The following is a 25,621-nucleotide window of genomic DNA, read 5'->3' on the forward strand; positions in this document are numbered from 1 at the left end:
TTATTGATATCTGCCGCTGCTCTGTCTTCTACACTCAGTATTTAGACTCAGACCAAGCCAATGTGATCATACAGTGACCTCTCGCATCGTAACAAAAGCTGAAAAATGTCCCCAACCAACATGCGTCACCTCATCTCTTACAAGGAAGACCAAAAACTGATGTTGATGATTTTTTCTTTCCCATTTCTTGTAATTGAAGCTGCTTTTACCCACAGCCTATAGAGCAAGTAACCAAACCACAGACCAAGAAGCTGGCACTAACACAGTGATTTCAGCTACAACAGAGGTTAGATTTAATACCCTGCGCCTGATAAAAAAAATAATAATAATAAAAATCTCAATGTGTAAGCAACCTCTGCAACACAGTTTCTAGACGCTGGTGATAAAATAAGAAAACAAGGTGTAAATAAAGTCTACAGCTTCTGCATGTTATTGGCATACTCAACTGAGAGTTCATTATGCAGATTCTGCAAAGTATGAGGGCGGTAGTGGTAAATTTCTGGTGTTGCATGTTTTTTCTCTATCACTTAGTAACAAAACCTCAGACCACACTGCGTGATTGTGTATGCCTGTGAAGGGGAAGGGGGGGGAGGGGTTTTTGTAGGTGTCATACTTATAAATAGTCCTTATAATCTAAAACACCTTAAACTTAGGAATAAATTTACAACAGTACTTTACAAAGTCTAATCAACTGTTTCCAAACAGAGCTGCCTGTACCTCAAGTCAAACATGACCAACACTTTTCATTTTCAAACTTAAGCAACTTGCAAGCACTTTGTAAATGTTTATAACACTATAATTGTGGTTGTACGCTGATATTAGGATATCTTAAGTGTTTATCAATGTACAGTATTTGTCAACAGTCATAACTCCTCCTGAAGACATATACCACTGTGTTTTACTATATGGCCATTCATTTTCTTTATACACCAGCCTCCCCGACTTAAATAAACACTTACCTGCTTACATCTACAATAAAGTCTGATATTAACCATTTATTACATCTTTAATATGCTTATAAATGCTTATAAAACAGTCTTCCCACTGAATGGATCAATAAATACTATTCACACTATATTAATCAATTTTTGCAATACTTCTGATATTAATACTATATCAGTGTGAAATGGTTCTTAGTACTGCTGAGAATCAACACACTGCTGTTTTTGGGCAGCTACAGCTCATAGTTAGTTATTTGCTTGGTGAGCAGTTTCATAATAGTTCTACCCCAGCAGATAAACACAGTGCATCATCCCCACAGCCTTTTCTCTGCTGTCCAATCAGAGCGTACAGATGACCCTGAGGAGCTTAGCAACATCAATTAAAAAAAAGGCTAGAAGTTCTTGCAGGAGCAATAGTATGGCATTTTTCACAATTATTTTTCTTTACACTAGATTTTGTTTATTGCCCGAATGTGGCTGTTGACAGATATCATGAGTAGTGATGATGTGTTGCCTAGCAACAGCAAAATCCTTCTCACTGCAAAAAAACGTCAATCGGATCAAGAATACTGTACAAGGGAAACATAGCAGCCTGCCTGGCTTTTTAGGAATCCAGAGAGTGCTGGACAAGGCTGGGATATCCGGATGTGGAAGTACTTAACAAAGCACTTGTTGTTCAGAGTCTATTACAAAGATTTGGGGAAAACGGCAGTATGTGCAAAGCCATACAGACCATCCACATAGACTTAGGCCTTAAAGATGTAACTGCCACTAAACGTGCCTCTGGTAAGTACTGACTCGATCCATTTTTAGAGTTACTTTCCACAGCACACTGTATGCACATATGCACTGTGTCAGACACTGACTCATTTAAGACAAAACTGGTTTTAAGCAACCTGCTCAAGTTAACATTGAAACAATTCCAAAAAAGCAAAAAAGGCTACATGTAAAATGGTCATATTTCTGACAACATAGACTATTTATAGACCTGGACAAGTTTTACTTAACAAGAAATCAATGATCAATCTAATGTCCAGTCATCTGCCCGCTGTTCATAACATAGCTTCACTCATATTAAGTGTTGAGGCCACAAACAATTTAGGACTGTTTTTAAGATCAAGTGTATCTGTGTGATCAATCAGAACTGTTAAATGTTGGCAGTTAAAGAACAGGCCTTTATTTGTTTTGGTCACCCTTGTTGTGTGTAGCATTACATTTGTTTGGAGATAAATACTCCTTTCTTCACTCTTGCATGTTGAAACTGGGATTCATTTGGTGAGTATGTTTATATGCAAGTTTGCGCAGCGTCATTAAATGTCTGTGTCGGAATTTTTGTGCTTTAATAACAGCTCTATAATAAGCTGCGTTTACATCTTGAATTTGCATAAAAAGAGATAAATCATTTCAAGCCTCTGGAATACAAAAAAATATATATCATCTGTTTTTGCAGAGCACCTCCAGATTATCTTTGTTGATCACATATTAAATCCTCTTGTCATACAGATTTAAGGTTCAGAATATCTGCGGAAAAAAGTTCTGATTTGAGGTGGAACCTGAAAGCCTGATCTTGACTATTTCTCTACATATTCATGATTAAATGAGCAAAGTTAAAAAACAAACAAAAAAACCTCTGCTAATCTGGGTCATCAGGACTGCGTGGGTGTGGTTTGATCTGATTTGATTGACACAGGTGTCTCCTTGGCAACATCAGCAAAGAACACATCAACTGCTATCAGATTCACCTTCTTAAATTAGAAAATTCTGACTGGTGGATGAAAATCTGTGACAGAACTCAGACTGAACTCAGACTGAACCACAAATGCAGAAATCTGTCATTTGAAATAACCACTATAGTTTCAACTCTGGTAAACAATGTTTATGTGAGGAATGAAAATAAGAATCTAACTCAGGTTTGTCACGATACACATGAGACATTTCTCTCCATGTCTGAAGGAAGTTTAAATATGTTAAATGTGGTTTGTGAAGGAGTTAAAAGCTTGATGCAGAGGCAGGAGTGTGATGTTACAGGGCAAGTGTGTTGGGACTTCACCTGAATCTCAAGCTCTGAGATCTGTTGCTGGAGTTCAGCCATAGCAGCAAAGTTGTCGGCTTCCCGCAGCCTCACTGCCATCACCTCTTCCTTACTCTGCAGAAAAAGAAAAAGGAGCAAAAGAAGACGTTATTTCAACAACAGTTATACCAAAGCCCCCGGGGGAGGCGTGACGCTGAATGGCCAGTATGAAAACATGTATTTTTACAACATTTGTGTATTTTCTATTTGTGTATGTGTGAAATTGCAGTGGGGAATTCCTGAGATGGGGAGTGTTACTGCGCTAGATACAGCAGCTGAACAGTAATCTTGCAGCATCAGTAGACCCATCAGAATGAAACACTATCACTGACAACAAGTCGCTTTCTCCTTCTTTTTTTGGATACCAACCTCATCAGCAAGCAACAGACCGAACAAAACTGATTTTCAAGCTCAAGAGAAAAGACTTTAGATTATGCCACAACAGAGCTGTAGTGGTTTGTCCCCTTGCACACAGTGCAGAGTGTTGCAGATCAGTAGCAGAGTTTTACCTTGCATTCAATCTCAGCTTGTCTCCGCTTGATCTCTTGCAGTTGCACATGCAGGTCTTTATTTTGCACTGTCAGTGTTTGCACGCTCTCCTGGAGACAGCGGCTCTCCTGCTCTGCCCGTCGCAGCTGGTTACTGTGAATCTGATTCTGTGCATGGAAAGGGGTACATAAACAAACAACAATATTATTTTTACTTTGATAAATGATCAGTTCTATCCAAACCAGCACTGCTTTAAACTTACACAAGTTTCTGAGTTGTTGACTGCTGCCCTCTGAAGGACACTGTGCCACAATGCAAATATATAATTTACTTCTATTCCAGCACATTTGTTTATGTAGATCCACAATACTTAGTAAGAGTCCATATTAGTGTATACCTTCAATTTCCTGGGATTCATTTTTGAATTTTTAATCACAAGGACAGAAAATCTCAAAGGCAGGACAAAATGTTACTGTGTCTGGACAGCTGGTGTGACCTCTGACCTGTGTCTCCAGCTCCAGCATCCTCTGCCGTGTCTCTCGCAGCTCTGCCTGGGCCTCGGCCTCGCGCAGCCTCACACTCATCAGCTCGTCCTGCAGCTCACTCAAGGTGTTCTTCCTGGGGCTGTCCTTCCAGCGACCAGCCGTGCGTGCCAAGTGACGCTGAGGAGACGTGTTATAATCAGTCACCTTTCCATGACTTAAACGAATAGAGTGGCATTAAAACGTTCCATTTTTCCGTCTCCATTTCACAGACATCTTGCACTTTGAAGAAATGTCAGACAAAGATAATGTACTGATCAAACTGTCCTGCTGAAATGTTGGATCTCACCTGCCAGTGCTCTTCCAGGTCTCTGACTTGCTGTCTCAGCTCTTTCAGACCGGTCAGAGCCTCCGCCTCTCTCAGCTTCACTCCTATCAGTTCCTCCTGAAGACGCGCCACATTGGTGTCATCTGGTAGTGACGCGTTCCTCTAAGGAAGGTGTGCAAAAAATGTTTAAAACAGAAGAAATAGGTGTTACAGTGATGTAGCCACTTAATAAGTATGTTGGCTAAGATTTAGACAATACATAATGTCTGGGGCAGCACACCTTTTCCACATCCAGGATCTTGTCTTGCATCTCCTTGAGAGCACACTGAGACTCTGCTTCCTTCAGCCGGGCCTGCACGAGCTCTCTCTCCAGCTGCAGGACAGACTCCTCAGAATACCGAGGGGCTCCCTTCTACAACAGGACATGTGCGTGAGCACAGACAGCAAAGCAAAGCTATAAAATATCGCCGTCTGTGTGTCCTCAATGGTGCATTTAATGAAGAACAAAATATTCAACCTCAGCAAGTAATGTAGACCAGTGTCCAAAAATAATTCTAGTCGATTAAAAAGGCTTAGCTAAAATTATATTTATTCTTTCAGAAGAAGATATGTCTCTTCACCCTCCACTGCAAAGACTTAAACATTAATTTCAGCTGACATCCACCATTTTGCCTTTCGCTTTCACATAAATCATTTATGACTGCTCATTGTGAAGCAAGATAGCAAATTATGTAAAACATTGTAATGCCTGCACATTATCATCTGGGACCAACCATCAATAATTAAGAATAGTAGGTCAATACATATGCAACGAGAGGATTCTGTGAACAGGGTGCCATGTGTGAAATCTGCCAACCTGTGACACAACTGCTTACAAATTCATGAATGCATTTCTGAGAATGCAGAAGACTGTAAACGGTGGCTCAACTGTGTGGTACTCCATGTCCCTATTTGAATTCATGCATGCCAAAACAGATCATTACCCAAAGCTGATGTGCAAAGTGAGAAAAGCCTTGCACTGCCACTGCTTGGATTTTGTAGCTAGGCAACAAAGTGCCAACTGGGCGGGGTCACAGATAACCGTGACCCAGCTGATCTCTAGTAGAACATTTTTACTGGCCAAGTCAGTCCTAGCACACCTCATAATCTTGAAATGGTCAGCACAAACTGATCTGGGAAACATCCCAGTGACTCGGCTCCTGTCACAGACTGGGCAGGACCTGAGCCAGAGGCCCTCTGAGGCCCTCCTTACCGCGTGTGGCTGCTGCTGCTGCTGGAGCTGCCTGATGGTTTTCTTGGCCTGCTCCAGCTGAGCACCGGCCTCCTCGCTCTGCTGTTTGACTGTGGCCAGCTCCCGCTTGACCAGGTAGTTCTCCTCTGCCTCCTGAGCTCGAGTCACTTGTCCCTTGGGACATAACCAACCGAGGAGGGGTGGAGTGAGCACGACAAGAAGTGAAACGAGAGGGCGGAATGGATGGGCAAATCAGAAGTGAAGATGAGGGATTGGGTTTTTCTAAGGACATGCTTGTTTTAGCTATAGCAACGTGTGATATACTTGAATTCTTTAGCTTTCGTTTGCACGATCTGTGATTCTCTCACTTTGTCTGCCACAATGTGGTTTTTCATGCACTTATTCAACACCGTGATCAGTTCTAATAATCTGGTTTAGTTCTTAATTCAGAGAATCATCATCAGCATTATTACTGTGTCCTTCATTACGCTAATCATAAGCATGCAATGCTAAAGAGAGAAGGAAGAAGGAAGGTGCAACATAGGTAATACGGGTAAAGAGAAAATGAGGAATATACCTGGATCAATCTATCTGCCAAGGAAGCACTTTCCTACAAAAACAGAAATATCAACAAGAGACAGCAGAGAGAGACAATCCAGAGGACAGTTTAAAGCACACAAAAGAACAATTGATTGTTTTAGAGAAGAAATGCAATGTTCATTTCCCCACCAGAAATATTTTGTTTACAGGCTGTACAATGGTGTTTGCATTCAGGGGTAGAAAAGGAACATTGCATGCAGGTGTGGTGAGACAGGGGCAAATGAGCTGGTGAGAAAGTGAAAAATCAGCCGGTGCTGATAACACAGTGACAGGTTTCGAACAGGAAGAAGCGCAGGACAGCTCTACCTATAGGAGAGAGCGACGTATAATACAACAGCACAGTAACAGTGTTAAGGAACTACATGTTGTTTAACTGAACAGAAGCTCTGGGCTTTGATGCGGTTCATCCAAGCTTTTGAACAGTTTGAGTTAGTGAAAAGTTAAAAGGTCCTGGGAGTTACGTGACAGAGACATGTGAGAGAGCGGCAGCCTCGAGATGGGTTTAAATAACGGACTCGATCAGACCACAGTGCTCCTGCCCGCAAGCAAACGGGCGTAGCGGACACCCATGCTATCCATGGCAGACCTCATGCATGGTGCCTTTACCTGGCAGCAGTAGTGCCCATTCAAAGAGCCACAAAAAGGTACAGAATGATACAAACAGTGCAACGTGGCATGCAGTGCTTTGTATCGACCTGAAACAATACCAAGCAGCCACTTTCACATTCCAAACAGGCGTGTTACGGTCTCTGCTTCAGTTAGTGGTGTCTGGTGAAATTTTAAATTCACAGCACAAGTCATTTGGGCCACACAGACAGTCACCATGACACCAAGACGACTCCAAGTCCAAATCTGGCTTCTATTTCTGATAGTAAGCAATCAGAAAATTCACCACACTGTACCGGACCAGTGATGGTTTATCATGTGAATGGAAGACTTTCAACCAACACAGCGCAGTTAGTGAAAGACGAGACTCCATCATTAGGAGGAGATGCATGATGTATGAGCATACACATCTGAATGGGTTAATGTAATGTTGTTGAGCAGGGAGCGGTGTCTGATTGGTTTGCCTGGTGACGCAGCACCTGTGACAACCACTGATGCACTTACTTTCTCTAGTGTGTCTATCCTTTGCTTCAGGAGCCGGTTCTCTGTCCGCAGCCTCTGCAAAGCAAGAAAATGCCATGAAACAAAACACAACAGGATACACACAGTGGAGACTTCAGGACACTCACAACACTCAACAATTGTCACACCTTTATCTCCACCTGCTCCTCCATCTCCTTAGTTTTGATTGTAGTGTAATCTTTCTCTAACCTGAAAATATTTCACAGACAATCGATGAAGACAAGAATATTATTGTCGCTCAGCAAATTAAGACATAATACAATTTGTGTAGAGTGAGCTGTGGGACTGAAAAAGAGAGCAGCAATAAAAACAGGGCCAAAGAAACAACTTGTTTTCCACGCCTGTCAATATGTTAGAGATTTTGAAAAATATTCAATGTTCAATTGATAAACTATTATTTAATTCTTTATATTTAAGTGCTAGTGTAACCCAGAGAGGCTTGCAAAAATAAGTTTGTTTACAGGCAAACAACATTTGAAGAATAAAGTTTCCAAAAATATTTACTTGGGTTTAAAGAATTTTTTCCTTTTTAAAATAGTAATTATTTTCGCTATAATCACTACCAAATGGTGTGGTTATTTCTGGTAAACTCCCTAGGAAAGTTTTATGAAATTGCAGATTTATTAAGTGTTAACTAATAGAAAATACTAACTTAACATTGAAAATTTAAAATAATAAAAAAAATAATAATAAGACAAAAAAAAATCACAACATATACAGGTCTTGTAAGCTTAATAAAGAATAACAATGTGTGAAAAATACAACAAGTAGGCTAAATCTCATGAGTCTCTAATACAAATGTTCAACATCACAAAATCAGTAGAGGCTGCCGTACAATTCTTGCAGTCATGGCTGAAAATGTCACAAGTTGCAGTGAGAGACCCTACCACAATGTGATGTACTTTTCCAGGTGTAAAAATAAATGCTTCAACAAAAGGAGAGGTTGGTGAGTGTTGATGAACTGAGAGTTGGGCTTACTTTTTCATCTTCTTGGCGTTGTATTTAACTTGATAAGCAGCCTGGATGACCTTATCTGGTCCACTGTCGATCTGGAGTGGGATGACCCTCTGAAAGTGCTGGATGGGGCACAGCAAGGAAACAGAGGCAGGGTAAGTGCTGCACACTCACAAACCAACTTTCACACAACTATGCACTCTGATGCATTAGTCAGGTGTTTCTCTGACCACATGGCACTACAGCAAATGTCAGCACGTACACAGGTACAAGTCAGGAGGACACATGTATCAATTATCTGGGTGTGGTGGAGGTTCCTTCCCTGAGGGTGCTTCACATTTTGCACCAGAAATCTGAGCTGTTTTAATGACAAGTTATGTGGAGGTTATGGTGATATATACCTGTAACATTCCCTCCATGTCGAGCTGGATGAGTTCAGTCTGGTTCATCTGAAGGATGGCCAGTCCCACACGGAAAACTATCTCCAGGCCCTGAAGAAACAGATCACCAGTTATCACTGAGGAGTCATGTTTTGAAAGAAAAACATGGTTGGTGTGCAGTGAAATGGATTTTTCAAATGGATTGAGAATTAAAAATGTGTTACAACAGGTCTCAAGGGAGTGGGGAAACAACTCACACTAAGTCATTTAATGTGGGGTGTGGTGTTTGTTTTCTCCAACAGGGGGCGCTAATGGATAATCTTTCCATAACATTTAATCTGTATATTATATGTAGCCATTCTTAAAGCAGTAGAAGCAACCTTGCAGTGCAACAGCAGGACAATGTTCAACAATCAGACCACAAACATCAGAAAGAACAGAAAGTACAAAAGTGCACGAGTGAAAGACGAAGCTCTGAGAGTACTTCTTCTAAAGAGTGAACACAAGAGTAAAGTAGATCCAGGATCTCAGTTCCTTTTAACTGACCTCACACATGAAGATGTCAAAGATCCTTGTGGCGACGGGCAGGGGGAAAGAGGTGAGGAAGATGGTGAGGAACCAGGAAGAGGCATACATGGAAGTATGAAAGCTCTGAGCTTGGAAATGCATATACAGCTCCGGGAGTTGCTCCTGTGAGGCGAAATTCATATGCATTTACACTATTACCACTCTACACAGTTACATTTTGACAAACTGTCATCGCCCCTCACCACGGTCTTACTACCAAGTATGAGGTGTCTACCTGGATCATATACTCAAACTGGTACATGCAGAGTCCCAGCTCGGCCATACTGGGTTTGAAGAGCTCTCGTAATCTGTAGTCTTGCATCAACTTCACAAACACACAGAAAGCCTCCTCTTCTGGCATCTAGAAAAATAACAGGATGAAATCAGACCTCAAATCTGTCTTTCAGTAAAACATGTCAAACTATTTGCTTGAAGCTGGTCAATCACTGTGTTTGTTTGTGTGGTGTGTGTGTGGTGAAGTGGGATTATTACCTGCATGAGCAGCAGTCCTACAATGAATGCACTCCCTTGACAATAGCCAACCTCACGGTCAACCAGAGAATATGCCTGAGGTAACAGTGATTAGCTTTGGATGAGTTTCAGTGATGGTCAAGAGAGCACAAATTTCTGCCAGCGTCAAAGCTGTACACACTTTTCATAGTAGATTTACTCCACTAACAGGATTTACCCTGAAACTTTTGCTAAAACTTTTATGTTATCTGTACACATTATTATCAGTTTATCTGCATACAATCAGGCTCCTCCAACACAAATGGAGACTCACCTTCATGACATTGAAGAGCACTTCCTGGCCCAAGCTGTCTTTCTCCTTGAAGAATTCGTGTTCAGGATAAGTGCGGGCGATGTCTCTGCGAATCAGCTTCTCGCAGGGCGACGTCATCTTCAGGAGTTCCGAGTACTGATCCTTGATGGGCATATTCTGGGCGTTGCACAACAGCTGCCACACTATTGCCCTAAAGTGGTGGGGAATCCCTTTTCTGACAAGATCCTGTGGAAAAAGAAAAGAAACTTCATGAAATTTATCTAGCTGAAGCCATTAATGAGAAATTGAAATGGGAACTTGGGGACTGTCTTTAGTTCATTTGTGACTATGGCCAACAGTGTAGGAAAAAACATCGGCTTCCTGTGGAGAAAAAGACACTTGCACAACAAGATACAGACAACCATGGACATGCTCTGTGCTCTAATATCTGTTTTCAAATTTCAGCACAGTGTGCATCTCATAATTATACAATTTCCACTGCCAAATATAATCTTGTCAGTGAGGCACTTTGTAGAGTGATTTTCCCCCATATATTACTGCTGACACAATTTGATTTAAGATATTTCCTGTGCTGACGAGGAACACTGGACTTCCCCTGCTGTGATTGGATCGTGTGTGCGTGTGCATCTGGTCAGTCCAGGGTGCATCTGGAGCAGAGTTCCACCCACACAGGGTTTCAGCAGGGAATCCCTCTCCCCTCTCAAAGGTTAGAGAAGACAAACCAAGCTTTGTACTGGAACAATGCACCGTCTCATATCTTGACTGTATCTGAACGAAAGCTTCTTTCTGTGGCGCACCACTACTTTAACCACCCTTTTCTATTTCAACTACGTAATGCTTGGTGACAAGCTCCCACATAGATATCATGTAAATCATCTATGATTTCAATGTTCGTTGCTTTTCAGAACTTCCTTGGTATAGAAATATTTCAACATCTCATTTACATTTAAGCAGAATTACTTTAAACAAAATGTAGTTCTCTTCAGCAGTAGTGGGTCTCGATGAACTACACAGTATTGAAAACATGAACACATCAGGGGTTTTGCTGACAAAGACAAAAAAAGTCAAGGTTCCTTCTTTCATGCAACAGAAACTGGGTTTCTCTGCAAGCTATGGGGAAGAAAACGTACATTTTGTGGAGGCCTCAGCAGTTATGATTAATATCCCAGGGTAGTTGCAAAAACCCAGTCATTACAACTTCTGTTAAATTACATAACACCCGTGGATGTTCACAGGTCCTTCACAACACTTCCCCATTTACACACGCAAAGTCAACAGAAACCCTTTTAACAGCTTTAAATGTTACCATGACTGAACAATAAATCCAGGACCAAAAACATGCTCCCTGTTGTAGTGCAAAAATCATCTAGTAATGGTTTGAGGAGCGTTCAGATGAAATGACATTAATGACCTTGTCACCATAAGCAATCGCACGTTCAGACCTAAAGTTGCAGCTGCACCAAGCAGTTTTACATTAGGAAACTGCAAGTGCCTTGCTTAGTTCCTGCCATTAGATTGTTATCCAACAAAGTACTGACAGGTTTAAAACAAACTGCCATAGTCAGTGACTGTGCATAGGGTAACCGTAGAAACAAGGAATCTAAAATTAGCTTCAAAATGTCGAGAACTAAAATAACAAGTTCAAGGACAACGCTACAGGGTCACAAAGATAGCCTTAGAAATTATTTTTGGACCAAGTAAACATTCAAACAGATAGGGCCATTGTAGCATTCAGGCCAGAGCTCAGTACAAATCACTATATTTTTTCTATTAAGATATTTATCTTGATGAGGAAAACAGATTGAAAAAATAATAACTTAATTTTACTAAGATTAAAGATTTTATCATTATAATTGTTTTTAATTTTCTGCTTCACATTTGTGAAGTGATCCACTGTTTGGCATCAAGTGTTTGTTCTGACCAGAAAGTTGAGAAAGAAATTCTCAATCGCTAGTTTCAAGTCTTCTTCAATACAACATGATGTTCATTTAGTAAAGTATGGTAAGTAAGTAAGATTATGCTTAAAGGCGGGATCAACCGTGATTGACAAGTCGTTACCATGGCGACCTGTCAATCAGGCTAGAGTGACCTGATTGGCACTGTGTAAATTTAACCAGCCTGTTGTTAGCTAGAAAAAAAAAAACACCTGGTGCACCTAGCTAAGCAAGCTAGTTAGCTCCACAAATGGCTGTTCGCTCCACTGTCTCATCGAAATATGGCCATGTCTGGTGCCGCTAGTTGGAAAAGATCAACATGGTGGCGCCCTAATGGCCAAACTCGAGGCTTCAAAACGGTAGTCCACAAACGGGTGATGTCACGATGACTATGTCCACTTCTTATATATAGTCTATGGATTCGACATTTATCCTGATAATTATAGATTGATATTAAAAATTTTATCTTGATAACATTTTTGGCCATATCGCCCAGCCCTACGTGTAGCCTATATTTTAACTTTCTGATAAAGCCATTTCCATCCACAAGCGCTTTTGTTGGAGCTCCTGTCTCTTTGTTTGGAGACTGGAATACTGTTATTCTTGTCAAATGGGCAATTATCAAAAATGCAAACAAATGAATGTCTAAAAAAATACATTTATAAAATTACAGCGCCCTGATGCCTTAACCTCGTCTTCGACAGGTCAAATATGTCTCAGTAAGCTCTTAATGCAGTCGCGTTTCAGAAAGCTCTTAAGCAGGTCTGCACGAGACTAAGCTGCCTCTTCACAGGTGTTCATGTGCACTACTCTCACCTTAAGCTGCTTCTCCTTCTTCTTGCGCACATCCTCCCACTCATTGACGATCCGTCCCCACAGGATCCACGTGTCCTCCTCCAGGTGGGAGAGGTTGGAGGAGGCGGAGGAGCTGGACACTAGGGAGGAGCCACTGTTTCGCCTGGAGCCATTCATGGAGCGCAGCGACTTGCTGTCTGTCTCCAGCAGCCTGTAGAGAAGGTGAGAGTTAGGATGGACTGTTAACAGTGTGTACAGACACAACAACATTTTTAAATCCTAAATTGCTCCAGAGGGGTGCGACCTCTGATATATATAGCAATTGTAAGTTGCTTTTGGATAAAAGCGTCAGCTAAACGACTATTATAATAATTATGGATTAAACTTTATAACTGAATTAAAATGTCTCTTCTCAACTGACACTGATCTGAATGTTTTGTTCAGACGCAATTTGGTAAAGTTTTTCTAGCTTCTGCTTAAGTAACATATGTAAGCTCCAAAGTGTATATTGTTGTAGGCTTTCACCACTTACTTGTTGTATTATTGTCCCTGTTGATGCTTTGTATCAGCAAAAATATAAGGACTTCAACCAATGCAACAACAGGCAGACCACACATTCTGAAGGAAAGTATGTCAAACTGACATCTTTATGACACAAGCATGTGAGTCTTCGAATAGGGTTGGGCAACGTCTACAAAATTAGCATCGGATGATGTCTACAATGAATAATCGGGATGGACAATGACATCAGGTGGGGGGTGGGTAGCGGTCATGTTATAAAGGCACGTGTTTCCCACACATAGACGTCACCTGGTTAAATACTTTGTATTACATCACAAGACGCAGCGGAGACTGTGGATATTTTCTAAGCATGGTCAGGTAAAGCAACAGTGCAGATGTTATTTGGCACCACGTTGTTTTCGTTTCCATCGTTTGTTATGTTAAGTCATTAACAAGGCGGTATGCGGCGCACTTGCTGCAGTGAAATCGGAACGCAGTTGGAAAAATCTGATAAAAAAAGACGAGTTCTGTGTTTTTTTTCGCGACTTTATAAAACATACTGCAGATGGAGAAAGTCAGCGGAGCAGACACATATGGGGAGGAGGGGGGGTACAATCACGACGACAGCTCAACACTGTGATGTCTGCAGCCGTGGGCAATGCATGATGGCATCGTCTATCGGCCCAACCCTGTACGATGCAAAGCCATCTCAAAAAAAAAAAAAAAAGTCAGTCCTAGTGAGGGCGTCTTGGTGGCATAGTGGTAAATATGCAGAACAACTACCCTCGGTTTGATTTTTGCTGGGGACCATTGTTGCGTGTCCTATCCCCCTCTCTCCCTAGGTTTCCTACCTGTCACTATACCAGTGGTTCTCAAACATTTTCCAGTTTGAAACTGAATCAGCTATACATTGAGCAAAGAGAACCACCACATAGTTTAAAATTGTGTAAAAGAGAATTTATTTTCACAGTAAAACAATTACACATCCAGGATGTGCCGAGCCTTACTGACATCCAAACAAGAGCTAGTAGTACTGATTGCATTGCTTTCCCCTCACCAAACCTCTAGACCACAACTCCACTACAAAATTTGAAAAGAAATAAAAATGCAAAAACATACTGTACATTTCCAGACATACTTGGATGTGTAATACGAGTCCTCAAACTCTGCTAAATCTAGAATCAGTGCCAGACAATTTGTAAGCAGAGATTCAGGCAAACCGCATTAACACCAGTGTTAAAATTAAAGCCACCCACATTTCTAGAGCAGTGCAAAAAAATGGAGAGCTTATTCAAAAAATAAACTTTGCATTGATGTATTACAACTTCATGACAGTAAAATAACCCACTGCATCACAGTCGCGGCCTTATAATTGATTCACAAATTGCCAGACACAGAATAAATGACAGCATCACCTGTAAAACTATGAAACAGCGGGCCTAATTATCTAGCTTTTGTTCGTCAGCAGCCATCAGCAGTCACAATATGATTATAAACTTGAACTTGAATTTGGGTACTATTCTCAATTAAGCCCCCCAAATCGTCATTCACATTTTCACAATAACCAGCAGGTTAATACTGATATTAAAATCAATACTCTTATACTTGCATTGAATGGCTGTAGAAAAGGTATGTTAGCAGGGGTAGCAGTGCTCTCATTTAAATTCTACTGGCAACAGCTATAAGTGGCTGAAAAAAAACACAACAGGTCTAACCAACAATGAACCCATTGGAGGTCTGTAAAATATTTCCTGACTTATTATGTGTATTCCATTCATGGTCCACGTTTGAAGCGCATTGCTGGAGATGAAAAGCTCATGCAAGATGTTTTTCAGCAGGTTAATCTTAATCTAGCACTGTATCACTCTTATCAGTTTGTTGCAGAGTGACCTGATCAAGGATCAGTGTGCAAAGAAAAGAAGCTGTGACTCCCAACCTGTGCGGTACCGAGGAGGAAACACAAAAGCTCAGACACCTGATCTCGGAAAAAGGCCCAGGCCTCTCCACTGGAGCCTGTGCCGTCACTGCGGTCATTCCAAGAACAGCTAGGGTTACAGCCTAATTTGGGTCATGTGGGAGGGAGTGAACGAACAGAAAGACCTGCCTGCAAAAAAGCTTTTTCACTTGTATTCAGCGCCGACGTCGAGCTAAAAAGTGGATAAAAGGAACATCTTACAGCTAGGATTTAATTTAGCTGGAATAGACCGTTATTCAAGCTTTTCGGTTTGCTCACGAACGGTTTTACACACTGCAGTGCCAGGCAGTGTTACACATGAACGTGAACGTACTTACACCTCTGCTAATAATTCACCAGTGGTCAAACAAAAGTCTGAACAAATACAAAATACGAAAAAGAATTTGTTTTGTTCAAGAAATATTTGCAGTGATTGAAAGGACATTTTAAACTAACTTTTAAGCTAGGACACAAAGACAAAACTCACTGGTACATTCTCTAAACGTGTGTGTCTGTTACAACGTCATGGCTCCCAATTTGCAGTACATTAAAGCAGGAGAACAAGCCTAAAATACTGTACACCTTACCAAGATAAACTCATGATGTACTCCTCATGTCTCTGGTTTCTAAAAATTCTGGAGCAATGGCATGTCTGATTTACAGATTGTCGCGGTCGGCATGGGACGTCCTCGTCTGTGTGACCCTACTGAACGAATGCCCAGGCCTTTTATCTGCTCTGTAGGGTACAAAGGCCTCACCAAACACACAAACACTTGGTAAGCAAGTGCAGTAACATTGACGTGAGGGGAAACTGTTGTTGCACCTGTCTTGTAAACTCCTTGACAACAAGAGGAATGAATGAAAGAGTTGCATGTTTGGACATATCAGTTTGTTGCTGCAGGGTGGTTAAGAAAGAAGAGACTGCACTGTCAGAAGCAAAGCGTGTCAGTAGAGATCTGTGTCTTGTGAAAGGGCCCGGCTGCGTGTTGGGGTAGAGCCAGAGGTTAAAGGGGGGATGACTTCTGTTCACCAGATGGGAGTCTGCTCAGAGCTTCATAGAGGACATTGGGAAGAAAATGAAACATTTCCCCGCTTAGTTTTGATTTGCTCTAATAAGAAGTATCATCACAACATCACTTGGCATTCTGAAGCTGTAGCTGTTGTGATGAGTCACCGACCTCAACAGAGCTTTGCTGTCTTCTTCACTGGAGTAAACTGTGACACAATCCCAAACTCTGAAGTGCACACTTGGTTTCCATGATGACACAGAGTCCACTATCCATGGGTGAGAGTCACAACAGTTGAAGAATTCACAAAGTTGACAATAGAGGGGTGTTGCGTCATCCTCTAACTACTTCAATCTGATGTGAACAATGAGCACCTCAGGGATAGCACACAGAATACATTGTAATTTACACAAGACTTTTATTGTTAAATACGTGTTGGTGTTTATTGTTCTCAATTATGACCATTAATCACTACTATACATTATACTATTAAACTTTTCTATTTGTAGTACGCGTAGCAAGATATACTGTTTACCATACAGAGTTGCATGACAACTGCAAAAAAAATAAGACCTCTCCAACCACATATACTTTGATTGAGCTTTTTGGAGATATTACTAATTTCATGCAAGCTAGAATTCCAACAGGTTCTGTCTCTAGTGAACTCTCTGGTCAACTTCTAGAAGGAAAACAAGGAAACACCTCACACAGGGCTCCAAACTAACTTTTTTTCACTAGGTGCACTGTAGCCCCTAACTGAAGATTTTAGGGGCACAGGCAGAAAATTCAAGGGCACACACCTTAAATAAACCTGCAATGCAATTTTTCACATTTTCCCCATTTTAACTGTATTACTGATAAATGCCTTGGTAATAAATAAAGGAACTACAAGGTACTTTTAAGCCACAGTCACATTTCAATTAATTGGTGCTTGACGCAAAAAAAAATTATGTCAAATTTGCAGTTCGCACTTGTGCGAGTAATTGTAAAAAATACTCAAAAAACAGTTGCAAAGTGCCATTTGGTTGCATTCTGGTGGGCCAACCACACACACACGCACCACCTTCAAACCAGCATTCAGCGTGTAAAGCACACGCACAGCTTCTTTGTCCAGGCGCTGAGGCCAAAGAATAGGTACTGTCTGTTTCACAAGGACTCAGAACACTGTAGTATGCTACCTTTCAAGAACACTGAACTTCATTTCATACCCAGATTGGCTCTTCATCAGGTACAGAGGCATGGGCAACATCTTCTAACCAGTAAGTCACTCTCCTAGCTATGTCCTCATAAAACTGCATTCAGGCTACCTGAACGCTCAATCATGGCATGGCCATATCACACAGGGTCAAACAAGGTCAAACTCACTCAACTAGTTAATGGCTGCACCATATTTTAGCAGGAAGTCCAACTGACAACAAAAATCTCTATCACAAGCGACACCAAGGTAGCAGCTGTACAAATCACAACATATTATAAGCAACTTATACAAAAAAAAACTGAGAGGATATGTTCAGATATTTCCAGGAAGGACAAGGACAATAGGGACTCCAATCTGATCAGTATATTTACTGATGCAAGGCTAAAGACAGTAAACATTTAATATCACAAATTTATAAAACACTATAGAACTCCAAGAACCATTCTACTCTCCAGGTTAAGCAGAAATGGGAGGGGGAGTCTGGCCTCAAGATATCTGAGGATGACTGGAGAACTGTTTGGGCAGTTCTAGCTAAGACCACCAACTCCAGAGCCTGGCGAGAATTCTGTTGGAAGAACATAATAAGCTTTCTTGTGACTCCTACATTGAAATCTAAACAGCAGCATTTCCAGGGACAGAATAAATGCTGGAGACAATGTGGACAGACAATGGCAGACCATTTTCACATTTTCTGGGCCTGCCCCCTTATTCAACCACATTGGCAAGACCTTGCTGGAGAACTTTGGTCAATCTTTGGTTTAAGGCCCCGTGTCCACTAAAGCGTTTTTTCCCAGCTGAAAACGCCAGCTGCTCTTCTGCAAACGCCCAGCAGGGAGTGCTAGCGAGCGTTTTTGAGGCGTAGCGTTTTTACCTCCTGCTCTGGTCGCTATGATACATAAAGTCCGTGGTTGCAAGTAGTTCTACCGAACTTTACTGGATGTAAAAATGTCAACACAGAGTAGAGTACTTGCTCTGGCTCTTGCTCTGTATGAAGAGGAGGCTGAAGCAGGTAGAGAGAGAGGACGGACTTTGTGGGCGCTCCCATTGGAATAAATTGAAAAAAAGACGCTGCCATCAGAAAAAAACGCTTTGGTGAACTAAAAGTTCTCTTTTATCACACTGTATTTGGGTAAAATCCCAGTTGGACTTATGGCCCACGACAACTATCATTACGATCATTAAGCCAAAAGAAATATTCTATACTTTTCCTACATATTGTAGAAACTGACATTTGTAATGATTTCCTGCCAATCACTCAGATGTGTGTAACTAAAGTACACGTGGCATCAAACTAGCCCTTGAAGAAAGTCTACCCTCTACTATACAACCTCAAATCAAAACCTGTTAAACTGATGAGCAGGAGAAGCTTAAGGGACAGACTGCTTACCTGTTCTGCTCCTCTAGTTTGGCAAGCAGCTCCACATCGTCAGGACTGAGCTGCGCCGGTGAGGACGGTGACAGGGCAGGTGAGGACAGAGACGTAGAGGAGGAGGTGGCAGTGGTCTGCAGGGACGTGGGCGTGGCCACCTGGCTAGCCATCTGACTGACCGTGTGGGACACCGAGTTCTTCACCCATGAGAGAGTAGAACTCAGCTTACCAGCAACCTTGTCTGTCGCCACCTGCGAAGGATGGAGAATACTTCTTAATTAGGTCATAACATCTCAGTAATAAAACTTTAGCCTTTACGTTTAGGAACAGGCTTAAATGAAAACTTCACATAGCACAGTCTAACATAAACAAACTACCCTGACAACTTCTCTCTCTGTTAATCATGTGAAGCTTACATTTTTTTTAAAGAATTAAATATTTTTTAAGCATCTAATCTTGCCAGAACTATGACAGAAAAAGTCCCATCATTATTAAATTGCAGCTACATTATCAGTGTTTGTTAGGACTGCACCGGTGGCAGAGATCCAGGCAGTGTCTGCTGGATCAATGTGGCTGCTTAGTTTTCATACTCAGCATTGGCAAATTAACTTGCCTATTTCTAATAGCACAATCAATACTCAATAACTTGAGTAGGGATGGAATGACAATCAATAATCATGAACTTTTATTCTGTCAATTCATTTAATTTAAGAAATAAGATGCTCAATGCAGATTTTTATCCTACTTGATAAACACATTTCTTTTCCAGTAACTTTTACAGATGCACTGCAAATGTGCCGTCAAGTGTATTCAGTCAAATGTTGCATTTCATTTTTATTGAGGAAGAGCACAACAGGTCACAACAATGTACCACAATGAATCACGGTACATTCTGTTACGGAGTTAAAATAATCTACTCTTGATTCATAAAGAAATGTGCATTTCATGGTACATTTCTGACTACAGCATGAAAAACACTACTGCTGATAAGTACCTGGCTCCGTGCTCAGCAATGGCCAAACTTCTATCGTCAAAAAGAGAGACTACAGAGAGGATGCAAGTAACTGTTGGATAACAATGATGGATTTTTTGTTTCTAAATAAGGCCAAGTCAGAAACAATACCCCCTACTAACAGCCAAGAATCTTCTATACATTCCTACCTGCTATTCCCAATAATCCAAAATCATTGGCTTCAGCTTCTGCCATACTCAGTAAATGTCAGTAACATGTTCTATCCACACCTCTGAACCTTTGACCGATTTAATGACACACTGCCCTGTAGTCATATGCTGATCATACTGTCAGCAAGGGTCAAAGTGCTCCACAAGAGGTACAACTTATTTAAGTCTACTGGTGAAATCAGTGTACAACAGGAAGTGGAAATCCACACTCAGCAAAAAAAACTCTTCTGAAATTCACCTTCCACCTGAGAAAAAGCAGAATTAGTCTTGCCTTCAGTGTAACCCCAGCAGGAAGTCTGGATACTGGCACCAGGCAGGAAACCAATCATTTCATACATCTTATTCAGTATAAAATGATGAGTCATTTCTCTGTGAGTGTCAGGTCTACAGAGTGCCAAAGACATGAAGGAGAAGGAGAGAAAAACAAAGGAGGTACAGGAAAAGATTGTGGTAAATGGGGTAATAGGACTGTGCTACAGTTCAGACTGAAAATATGTAGCTAAGCTTTTTATAACCTCCTGTACAGAGATAGAAACACTAAACAACTTTACTGTTAGCACACAACACAGATGAAGAGCTGGAAAATCAACTGAACTGTTGATACAATATTATTATCAGAAGTTATATACTTCAGTTCAATGGAATGAACATCAGTTTGATACTTTAACATGGGATTTTCTCATATGGGCAGATATATATAATCCCGTGGAAGCTGCACAATTTTAGTCTTGATCCATATTTTCTTTTCATTAAATTGAGCTTTAAGTTCAAAACATTCACCCTTGACACAAAAATTTCAAGAAATCCTGCATGTCTGCAACACTCCGCAAGCCAAAAAGCCAGGAAGTCATGTTTTGGATGATAATGAATTTTTGATGGTGGGGTTTCAATTTCCTCATAATTCTGTCAGAGAAATGTGTATAAAAAAGCAACACAATAATGACATATATTCTTTTCAAAACTAAACAAGTTACAGTCTACAGGGCATCCTGGTGGCCCAGTGGTTATGAGGCATATAAGCAGCATACCAGGTTTCAGGACATTAGTTGCACAAATCTCTCCCCACGTTTCCTCTCTGTATATTCACTGTGATATATCTACTGTAATAAAGGCCAAAAAAATTCCAAACGAATATGAGAAAAAAGGTTGAAGATAAGTTCAAAAAGTTTTAATTGATGTATTATAAAATATACTGTATATTACATAACACGTTCTAACCCAGTGGTCTCCAGGTGTAGTCCATTCAGAAATGGGAAATTGGTCACTAAACCTTTACTGTTTTTATTACTACACCCTGTTCCTGAGCTGGCACTGTGGGGGGCATATTTACTAACCTTCATCAACAACATGACATTACAGCTAAACTAACAGTTCGTCATCATGTCGATCCCACAGGGAAGCTGCACAGATGATAGATGACATCATGACACCTAACCAATAGAAGAAAACACTTACCTTGTAGCAAAAACATGTTAGGACATAAGACTGTCATAGAAGAGTAAAGGAACCAGAACATGCTCACATTTGAGAAGCTGAAATCAGAGAATTAAGTTTTTTCTTTTTTTAAAAAGGACTCAAAGCAATTTATTTAATAGTTGACAACTAATCGATTAATCGACTAATCATTGCAGCACTACTGTACATACGGGCATGAGGTTACTTCACAGGCTGCCTCCCAATGAGGGATGCCATGCAGAACTAACTTGGGAGAGAAAAAATGACCATCTCGACAAAACACCGTGTGGACACAAGTGAAGTTTGGCCTGGACCTTGCCTTGTTTGTGTGTGCTATTAGGTCTGATTAAGAATGAACCTTGTTAATGATGAACCTTATTAGCTGATTTCCAGAGTTATAAAATCTAGAATGAAACAAATCCCAGTGTGCCCTAATGCAGTTTTTGAAGCAGACTTTAAGCAACCTGAATACCACATTCAGGGAGCAAAATGTGAGCAGACCTAACTCAGTCAGGACAGAGGAGGGCAATGCTTTGGGAGATGCCAATATCCAGGTGGCCTTAGAAGACATTCCTTATAGCAACCCCAGCCAACTGAAGCAAGGCTTCACTATAAATCCTGGATCCAGAGATTGATTCTGCTTTGTTTGCCAAAGAACTCAAAGGGCCCCTGAGATGCAATGTGCATAGCTAATGAAACCCACAGCAAGGAAAGAAAAAAAGCCTCAGCAACACAACTTCAAGACGACTGGGGAACTGACAAAGACCAAAGGCAGAATAGAGAAGCATTTCCTTTCTCCTAATTCAAAATGAACAGCACCCATCAGATACCGCACAGTAATCTAAGACAGACCCGTATTACAAATTTAAAAAGTACTTCAGTCTATAAGCTTTTTTCAGTTGTCATCTGAGGGGGGAAATAATAATATGTAAATAACCTTCCTCTCTTTTACTTCTCTTTCATCCCAAGCCATTTCTAGGCAGTGAATAAGAACAAAATTGTCTGGCCCAGCAGGAGAGCGCATGGCTATGCCGCCCATGTGCTGTGTGAGGGTATTAAAACACAGGCCTGACTTACAAAAACACACTCACACTGAGCTAGAAAGGCCTTTCAAAGGATTTTCCCAGTGTACAATCAGCATTATAACAAAACTTGCTGAAGGCAATTCTTCATTTTGCAGCCACATCATGAGAGCTACAACCACTGGCTGCTATTTCTCACTTGGCCCGCAAACCCTGAACTGTAATATAGTAGAGCAGGAAGGACATTAAATGTTCCAGTCAACACATAAATCTCTGTCTACGGCTAGTTTATTCTGTGGGAATGACTGCGATAATTGATCTAAAACATTCTGTGAAACTGTGTTTAATCTCCACTGTCTACATCAGTGACTGACATACGGTCTTCCACAGGCTACTTCTAGAAACCTGCATTCTGCCAATATGTGGTGTTACTTGTTACTTTAAAAGCTCACTTCTGTTATTTGCACTCAGTTGTTTTCACAGATGTCACCACAGCTTCTTAAAGTCACTCAACCGTTTCTTCTCTATTTACTGTTGATTCTCCGAAAACTTTTTTAATGCTCTGATAGTTGAAAAATAATACAACTGAAAAACAGATGCAAAGCATAAAACAAATAAATGCATTTCTTCTGCTCCCTCATTAGTGCCAAAACATGTATTGTAACTCAATAATGTTCCTTAGTGTCTATAGTGAGGGAAGGGGGGGGGGGGGTGTAATAGCTGAAACAAGTTCTGACAAGTGTATCCTCTGACATGGCTATCTCTAGTCTCACAGACCCAACTTACTGGCAAAAAAAGAAGAGTTGTTTAGTGTTAATTGCATATATATATATATATATATATATATATATATATATATATCAGAGCCATTGCTTGGCAGAGGAGTAACTGAAACTGCAACATTTAGTCAAATGAACAGCTAAACACATTTAGACGCACTAGTATTGTTCTTGTTTTAACAGTGGCATTTTCTGCTCCACTACTTCTATCTATTATTCCTAGTCACAACTTCAAAAAGGTTTTACACTTTTGAGCTAAAATGTTAAGCTTTGTTTTAGGTGAGCAATCTAGCAAAATATATAGAGAGAGTATTTAAATCAGTTAGAACACAAACTTACCTACCAGGTCCCATTTCCTCACAATGACCGATGAAATACATTTAATCGAGTTTTACTCAGTTTGCCTAATGTGAATTTTTTTTTCAGATCACTGCTTTAACATAAACAAACAGTTTTAAAGGTGTTAAACTACATCTCTGCTCATAGAGCTGCGTTGTTGTTGTTGCAACTAGCAAGTCACTTCTCGTCAGTCAAAGATATCCATGGCCTGAACACAGCCAGTGGCACTGCTGAGAAGTTTAAATCCTTCGCTTAGTTAGTCTACACATCATGCTCTCATACCTATGGAAAACATTTTGGTTTACAGGCTGTAAACAGAGGACCGGTCCAGGAGAAGCGTCTATTCCTTTTATGGCTCGCTGGTGTTGTGAGCTGTAATGGAGATCTAGCATCAAATGCAACAGTATGCAGAGTTCTTCCTTCCACAATGCGCTAACGTTGACGAGCACGACGATGCTACAGTGTAGTTAAATAGTTACCGGTAAATTACCAAGCAGAAAAAAAAACCTTAACTACCATAAAATTATATTCTGTTTCCAGGCGATAGCTGGAGTCCATATGAAGCCAAATAACTAACTCTTTTAACGCTAAACAATCAGTGTCAGCACTGTCTAGCAGTGATATAAGCTAACGTTAACACTGCGCCTAACGTTAAACCAAATGCAAACGTTCAGTATTGACACAGTCTGTTTTTTAAAAAGCAATGCCATACCCAGTCACAGTGATAATTAGCAGTCGCTGTATGAGTTAACTTAGTCTTCATTCCAGTAATTAGACAGAGCCCGGAAAAACACAAGAACATCCTTTACCTTGAAGCGTTTTTAACCAGCCGCAACGAACGTCGTCTGCTTCCCATGCACGAATGTGTAGTCCTACTATTATAAGAAAAATACCGGGTTTCGAACACTTTATCTGAAGACATTAGCTATATTTTCCAAGTTAGCATAGCTAGGCTGCCACTTGAAAGCTAGCCAGCGTAAAGTTAGCTAACGTTAGTTCCCATTGACTCTTCGGTCCAGCCCATGCAGGCGTATAATACGTGTACACAAATGTCTGCAGAGCTCAGACACACGGCGGCCTACCAAATGTTTACATCGCACAGAGCATGCGCCCTCAACTCAAACCAGAAACAACAGCACCCCTAAGTGTTCGCGATGAGAATCTGCTATTCAAATTGTTTTATTGTTTCTTTTCATTCATTCAGAACGAGGAAATACTGTATTTTTTGTGATTGAGGGTGACAGGAGAAGTGCAATATACTTCTCAAGTAGGTTTCGAAGTACAATTACTTTTATCTCAAATTATTTGTGTAGCAAAAACAATCACCCTAAAAACACTTAAACGTGGCAGGGCCAATGTGGTGCACTGTTACTGTATCAAAAATGTAGTATAGTCAGAACAGATTAATTTAAACAAACGCATGAAAAACCTACTCAGTTGCCGCAACAAGAGCACTTTCCATCCTTGGATATATGACAAGCAGTGCCTGTCATATTTCATTGTTGTTGTCAGGGGGTCAGATCAGCATGTCCCATTTATGACATTTATTTCAGTTATGGCCACAGCACATCTTGAAGGCTCTAGCACCAGTTCTTTGCACTGATCAGAACAATATTCACCTACACTGCCTCACTTACACTACTGGCTTGAAATGGACATTTCTACAGCTCAGATACCAAGTTGTACAAACAACACTAAAGTGACCTATTTACCTGCTGGCTTGTCACCATGGAACATTATATGTTTTCTAAGCTTTATGGATGCAGGTTGGCCTATTCAAAAGTATCATAACAGCTTTGCCTATTCAGACATTTCACATTGTATTTATAAAACTGTGTGTCTAGTGATTTGCATTAGTACACTGAGAGGAAATTGAAACTGTCACCAATGTCAAAATGTGTATAACATTTTCAGGAACATGATATCTTATTGTCAAATACCATGTACATGTAAAGGGCAATTAGGAATTATTAAAGTTAATTTCAAAATCTTAATTACCTCAATCTGTTTATTCAACTCTAAAATTTGGCAGCAATATGGGTAGACGATAAAAACAAACGTGTTCAGAAAACAGATTAGTCAACAAATTAGTGTCATTCATTCACCATGTATATGATTACATACCACCTCA

The 25,621-nt window shown here is 40.6% G+C and overlaps 1 protein-coding gene across 6 annotated transcripts in view; it reads right to left on the bottom strand.

The window, feature by feature from the left end:
* The window catches only part of evi5b (ecotropic viral integration site 5b), a 32,150-nt gene that overhangs the window by 6,005 nt on the left and 524 nt on the right, over positions 1-25,621 (bottom strand). Inside the window, exons 1-18 of one of the 6 annotated variants that reach the window (XM_038716770.1) lie at positions 24,300-24,528; positions 18,732-18,964; positions 12,706-12,895; positions 9,956-10,180; positions 9,664-9,738; positions 9,407-9,532; positions 9,151-9,294; positions 8,626-8,715; positions 8,249-8,346; positions 7,399-7,459; positions 7,253-7,306; positions 6,120-6,152; positions 5,564-5,716; positions 4,592-4,723; positions 4,333-4,473; positions 4,005-4,163; positions 3,522-3,668; positions 2,992-3,087 (exon numbers count right to left, since the gene is read on the bottom strand). In XM_038716770.1, coding sequence (XP_038572698.1) covers positions 2,992-3,087; positions 3,522-3,668; positions 4,005-4,163; positions 4,333-4,473; positions 4,592-4,723; positions 5,564-5,716; positions 6,120-6,152; positions 7,253-7,306; positions 7,399-7,459; positions 8,249-8,346; positions 8,626-8,715; positions 9,151-9,294; positions 9,407-9,532; positions 9,664-9,738; positions 9,956-10,180; positions 12,706-12,895; positions 18,732-18,883 — 2,076 coding nt within the window. In that variant the 5' untranslated portion in view covers positions 18,884-18,964; positions 24,300-24,528. Of the gene's footprint in view, positions 1-2,991; positions 3,088-3,521; positions 3,669-4,004; positions 4,164-4,332; positions 4,474-4,591; positions 4,724-5,563; positions 5,717-6,119; positions 6,153-7,252; positions 7,307-7,398; positions 7,460-8,248; positions 8,347-8,625; positions 8,716-9,150; positions 9,295-9,406; positions 9,533-9,663; positions 9,739-9,955; positions 10,181-12,705; positions 12,896-15,726; positions 15,879-18,731; positions 18,965-23,772; positions 23,793-24,299; positions 24,529-25,621 lie in introns of those variants that run through there. The other 5 variants (XM_038716772.1, XM_038716773.1, XM_038716774.1 and 2 more) reach the window with 5 other exon arrangements.

This window comes from Micropterus salmoides, unplaced genomic scaffold (genome assembly GCF_014851395.1).
Source record: "Micropterus salmoides isolate LMB-PRFRI ecotype aquatic unplaced genomic scaffold, ASM1485139v1 Ms_hic_scaffold_13, whole genome shotgun sequence".
Classification (NCBI taxonomy): domain Eukaryota; kingdom Metazoa; phylum Chordata; class Actinopteri; order Centrarchiformes; family Centrarchidae; genus Micropterus; species Micropterus salmoides.